At 45.0% G+C, this 6,000-nt stretch overlaps 1 protein-coding gene across 1 annotated transcript; it reads left to right on the top strand.

Annotated features, from left to right (window-relative positions):
• The first annotated feature begins 382 nt into the window (after positions 1-382).
• Positions 383-1,295, top strand: LOC121480811 (ribonucleoside-diphosphate reductase subunit M2-like). Its single transcript, XM_041737730.1, is given in 3 exon segments — positions 383-451; positions 536-1,000; positions 1,002-1,295. Coding segments are annotated over 3 exon segments (828 nt in total).
• Positions 1,296-6,000: the final 4,705 nt, after the last annotated feature.

The raw sequence follows: 6,000 nt of genomic DNA, 5'->3' as shown, positions 1-6,000 counted from the left end.
AAGTGAAAAACCAACCTACAGAATGGGAAAATATATTTGCAGATCACATATCTGGTGAGGCATTATATTTGATATTAATTTAATATTAATAAAGTAATTCCTACAACTCAACAATAAAAAACAACCCAATTAAAAAATGGGCAAAGAACTTGAATAGGAAATTCTCCAAAGAAGAAATACAGATGACCAATAAGCACATGAAAAGATGCTCAACATCACTGATCATTAGGGAAATGTAAATGAAAACCACAATAAGACACCATTCCTCACACTCATTTATATGCCTATTGTCAAAAAAGGAAAATAACAACCATTGGCAAGGATGTAGAGAAATTGGAAGCTTCATCCATTGCTGGTAGTGATGTAAAATGGTGCGGCCACTATGGAAACAGTTCAGTGGTTCCTCAAAAAGCAAAACATAAAGTTGCTGTATGACTCAACCATTCCTTTTGTAGGTATATACAGTAAAGAGTTAAAAACAGGGACTTGAATAAATATTTGTATGCCAATGTTCATTGCAGTATTATTACAATAGCTAAAAAGTAGAAACAAGTACTTGGTGGAGTGGTTTAGCCAAGAAGTTCAGATTACAGAAGCCCGCTGTTTCTATGTCTTCCAAATTGCCATGGAAAACATCCACTCTGAGATGTATAGTCTCCTCATTGACACTTCTATTAAAGATTCCAAAGAAAGGGAATTTCTCTTCAATGCCATCGAGACGATGCCTTGTGTAAAGAAGAAGGCAGATTGGGCCTTGCATTGGATTGGGGACAAAGAAGCTACCTATGGAGAACGGGTTGTGGCCTTTGCTGCCATGGAAGGAATCTTCTTTTCAGGTTCTTTTGCGTCGATATTCTGGCTCAAGAAACGGGGCCTGATGCCTGGCCTTACGTTTTCCAATGAACTTATTAGCAGAGATGAGGGTTTACACTGTGACTTTGCCTGCCTGATGTTCAAACACCTGGTCCACAAACCTTCAGAGCAGAGGGTGAAGGAAATAAATTATCAATGCCGTTAGGATAGAACAGGAGTTCCTCACGGAGGCCTTGCCAGTGAAGCTCATTGGGATGAATTGCACGTTAATGAAGCAGTATATTGAATTCGTGGCAGACCGACTTATGCTGGAGCTCGGTTTTAGCAAGGTTTTCAGAGTAGAAAATCCATTTGACTTTATGGAGAATATTTCACTGGAAGGGAAGACTAACTTCTTTGAGAAGAGAGTAGGCGAGTATCAGAGGATAGGAGTGATGTCAAGTCCAACAGAGAATTCTTTTACCTTGGATGCTGACTTCTAAGAGAATGAAGATGTGCTCTTTGCTGATTTTTCCCCCTTTCTCATCCAAAAAAAAAAAAAAAAAAATCAGCTACTTGAAGTGTATCAAACCAGCTACACCATGAATCATCCATAACGTTCATTAATAGTATTGTTAAAACTGTGTAGCTACCTCATAAGCAAGCCTGTTGATCAGTTAATGCTAGTCGTCTCACCCAGAAAGAAGCATAGACAAAAAGCTACTCGGATTCTTAATGAAAGATATTGGCTGTGTTTGGCTTTTGCGGGCAGGCTGGCTGTCCACTGACTTCACAGTGGCTCTCGGTGGCAGTCAGGTCTCAAAAGTGTGGGGACTCAAGTGAGTCTGATCTAGCACGATTAATCAGTTACTCTAAGGCCCTTGGGCGGTGTCAGCCTCTGTGCTTCAAAGCAGATTTTTAAGTTTACGTACCGATTTTTATATAAAACTGGCACTTTACACACAAATAAACATAGTTTGTACTGTTGAAATAAAGGCTTGATTTAACTTAATCTGGTTTCTAGCCCAAATGCAGAGCATTCTATGGACCACTAATGGGAGCCAGTCTGCAATTTACTAGGTAACCAAAAAGTCCGTCAAACCTGTGTGAATCAAGCATGTTATTTCTGTTTATTTTCTATAATGAATTGATGTTCTCTTTAATCAACTTTAAAGTAAATCCTTCATATACCTAGGTATTAGCCACTTGGTGCCATGAAGAAACGCAGGTTGCATTTTATATTTTGGAGGCCAGGTCAAGTATTGTGGAATAAGAGGGGAAAGGAGGTTCTAATTCTTAAATCATTAGAGCTTGAAGTGTGATGTAGGCTGACTGCTGGTCGCCTGGGGGTGTGTGAGGAGCAGCATCCTTTTATTTATCAAATCACATTTTCCCTCACCTTGAGTTCTTATAGAAGATCCTTAGATCCTTAGCTATGGGGTCTGAGATAATATTGTAAATCGATTTTGAAATCATCCTTGCACGAATTGACGCACTTAGGATCTTGCTCCAATTAAGTGGCACAACCAGAACTGAAATTGATTCCCCGGAAAGTTGAGCATTTTCTCTGATTTGGTCTAATTTGTAAGTAGGTAATGTTGACCTAATCCATTTGTGTCTACTACATGTTTTTTCAATTAGATATTTTTTCTGTTTTTGTTCTTTTATATCTGGTTCATATTTTGAAATAATTGCTCAGTTAGTGCAGTTCATGATTGGAGCAGATAGTCTTCAGGGCACTTACTTCCAGCATTTGCCTCAATCTGAGCATTACCTTGTTGGATTCCTGACCTGCAGTAGAAAACTAGAATTGCATGAGCTATATTAATACATGTTCTGTTTACACAGTAATTTTAGAAAGAAGTATAAAATAATATACTTAATAGGATTAGTTTGAATCAACCTGCCTTTGTGTTACCCCTGCTTTCTCCCTCCCCATCAAAAAAAAAAAAAAAAAAAAAAACAGCCAGGAGGTTACGAGAAGGTGGTGGATGATACGCACTGATCCTTTGGCCACATATGTTAACCTGTCTTTTTGTGTTGGGTGATCACTGACCTGTTCTTTTGTCAGTTTTCTTCACTTATTGTATAAATTGTCAAATAGTCCATTTAAAAATTTCTGTAACGGTGGCTGTCTTTTATTTTTTTTTTTTATTTTTTTATTTTTTGCAATTAGCAAGAGGGTTTATTGGACGTTTGCGCAAACGGGCTCTCCGCCTCCGAAGAGGAAGAGAGCTCCGATTAGCAATTACAGGTATCTTTTAAAGGCAAAAGGAAAAAAAAACCGCTTAAAGACAAAAGAACCTCGGGAGTTGCATAGCATTCAGGTTATTGATTTCACAGAGGGTCAACATGAACCTATTCAGGGACATTCCAATCAGGGTGTGGGGGGAAATGGTTTTCTTATTGTAAACAGAATGCTTTTAGTTGCTAAAATTTCAGGAAGATGCCTGGATGGGCTGCCTCTGGATTAGGGCTGGCCCTACTTACAAGGGGGGAGGTTTCTTCATTCCCTCCTCTTGTTTGGGCTGATTTTAACCTTAAAATCTTAGGGAACATTTATTTCTTCAGTTTGGAGGGCCCGACATTGCTGAGTTAATACCAGAGCTTGGGTAATAGACAATCTTTCTCGGACGAAATGGAGCGGCCAGTTGAGGACTCAGGGGCTGAAAGTTAGCAGCTAGAGCAGGATAACTAGAGGGCCCATAATGGTAGAGATTAGGGTGGTTAACCAGGGAGACTGATTAAACCAGCTTTCAAACCAGCCCTGCTGGGCCTCCCGGTCCCTTTGTCTTTTATTTAACCTTTCCCTGAGTTTGGCCATGGAGTCTCTGATGACTCCAGAATGGCCTGCATAGAAACAGCATTTTTCTCCTAGGGCTGCACAGTCCTCCCTCTTTCAGGAATAGTAAATCCAAGCCTCTCCTGTTTTGGAGTCCTACTTCTGAGAGTGAGGTGAGGGACTGTTCTAACTTAGAAACGGACTGCTCCAGTGCCCGTAGATCCTCCTCTACAGCTGCCTGGAGTTCTATATAACATCGTGAGCCCTGGATCAGAGCAGCTGCGCCAGTACCCACCCCAGTAGCGACCCCTAGTCCCAACATAACGGCTAGGGTTAGGGAGACAGGTTCGCGCCAAAAACGGGTGGGATGTTCATTATACTGATTTTCTAGAGTTTCAGCAGGGTGATAGAACACCCTGGGTATGATCTGCACCATGACACAGAAGTCGTTTGAGCTATTTAGAACCTTAGCTGACACACAGGGGGTGAGGACTTTGTTGCATGCCCACCAAGTTCCCGGCTGGGGCTCCAGGTAAGAGTCAGTCCCTAAAATCGGGGCGGTAGTATTGCAGAGTTCCTGGTAACCCCGGGTGAGTATAGTTAGCCTTGACAGTGATGTAATCCCAGGAGGAGGAGGGCCTCTCATCCTGTGTCTCCCTAGTCTCGCACCCCCAATTTTTACAATAGAAGTATTCCCCTCCTCCACAGGTGGGATTTAGCCTGCGATCTCTGTGGTACCCGGGACAGACATAAAAGGGAAGAGTGCTGAGCATGGCCCTTCTGTCAGGCGTGCCACATCCTCCCCATGGGTCTAATCCCAGTCGCCCTGGAGGGCTTTCTCGGTTAGGGGCTCTAGAGGTGTCCAAGTATCCCTCTAGGTCCCATGGGCTAGGGGCCCCTATGGTTAGCTTGCATAGGTCAGGATATAGGTTAGGCCACCAGGTTCCCATAGGGGCGGTCTTAGTTATAGACCAGACCTCGTCACCCCCAGACGTTAGTACCTGCCAGGTTAACCTTTTGAGGGCATGAGGGTCACCTTTGGCGGAGGTGAAGAGCGCTAGGAGAGGTAGGAATATAACAACTGTCATTGAACAATTTTTTGAAAGTCTTATCTTGAGCGGGTTTTGGGTGCAGTGGAGCTTCCATTGGAGTGGCTCGTCCGGTCCGCCTGGCTGGCGTCAGCGGTGCTCGTTGATGGGGCGCGCTTGATGTGTCAGGCGTGGACCCAAGCAGCAATGCCGTCTACCTTTAAGGCGGTTGGGGTGGTCAGTAGTACAGTGTATGGGCCCTTCCAGTGGGGCTCAAGCGTCCTGGACTGATGTTTCCTGATGTAGACGGAGTCACCGATCTGGAACGGGTGTGGGTCGGTTGTGTCTCCGGGGCGGTAGACAGCCGCAAGGGGTTTCCAGATCTGGCGCTGGATAATCTGGAGCGCCTTTAGCCTGTCCTGTAAACCGGGAGTGTTAGCAAGAGGGTCAATAGCAGAATCTAGCAAGTCCGTTACTGGTGGGGGACCTCCATAGAGAAGCTCGTAAGGAGTTAGCCCATGGCGCGCGGGAGTGTTCCGGACTCGGAACAGAACCATAGGGAGGAGTTGGACCCAGTCTCTAGTGCCAGTCTCCAATGTCAATTTGGTTAGGGTCTCTTTAATTGTTCTATTTATTCTTTCTACCTGCCCTGAGCTCTGGGGTCTGTATGCACAATGTAATTTTTAATTTATCCCCAGTAATCTGGCCACCAACTGACTTACCTGGGAGACAAAGGCAGGGCTGTTGTCCGACCCTATTACCTTGGGCAGTCCAAACCAGGGGAAAATTTCTTCTAGGATTTTCTTGACAACCACCTGGGCAGTTTCTCGTTTGGTGAGGAAGGCTTCTGTCCATCCTCCTGTGGGCCTAGTGCAGCGGCCCGTGCTGTTTCATCGGCCATCCTGTTCCCCTCTGCTACTGGGTCGTTGCCTTGCTGATGCCCCGGACAGTGAATTATCTACCACGGCCGCCCCGGCTTTACGTTCACCATTTCATAGAAAGCTACTCCCCTCGGTGTACCAGGTTGCTTCAGCATCTGGCAAAGGCTGGTCCGTCAAGTCCCTTCTGGTGCCATGGACCTCAGCTAGGATCTGGTGGCAATCATGCATTACCAGGGAGGGGGACTCGGCTTCTGGAAGCAAGGTGGCCGGGTTTAGGGATGTAGCCGTTCCGAACCGTATCCGCTCGGAATTCAGTAACATGGCCTGATAATGGGTGACCCGGCGTTTGAGAGCCATCGATCAGGGGGCTGGCGGATGACTGTCTCTATGGCATGGGGGGGCCACCACAGTGAGGGGTTGGCTGAAGGCCAACTTATCTGAGTCTTTTACCAGGACTGCCACAGCCACTATTATTCGGAGACATGGGGGCCATCCTGCAGCCACTCTGTCTAATTTT

The sequence above is a fragment of the Vulpes lagopus genome, chromosome 22 (assembly GCF_018345385.1).
Source record: "Vulpes lagopus strain Blue_001 chromosome 22, ASM1834538v1, whole genome shotgun sequence".
In the NCBI taxonomy this organism is placed as follows: domain Eukaryota; kingdom Metazoa; phylum Chordata; class Mammalia; order Carnivora; family Canidae; genus Vulpes; species Vulpes lagopus.
The sequence above is the reverse complement of the archived record's forward strand: the minus strand, read 5'-3'. Positions and strand labels throughout refer to the sequence as shown.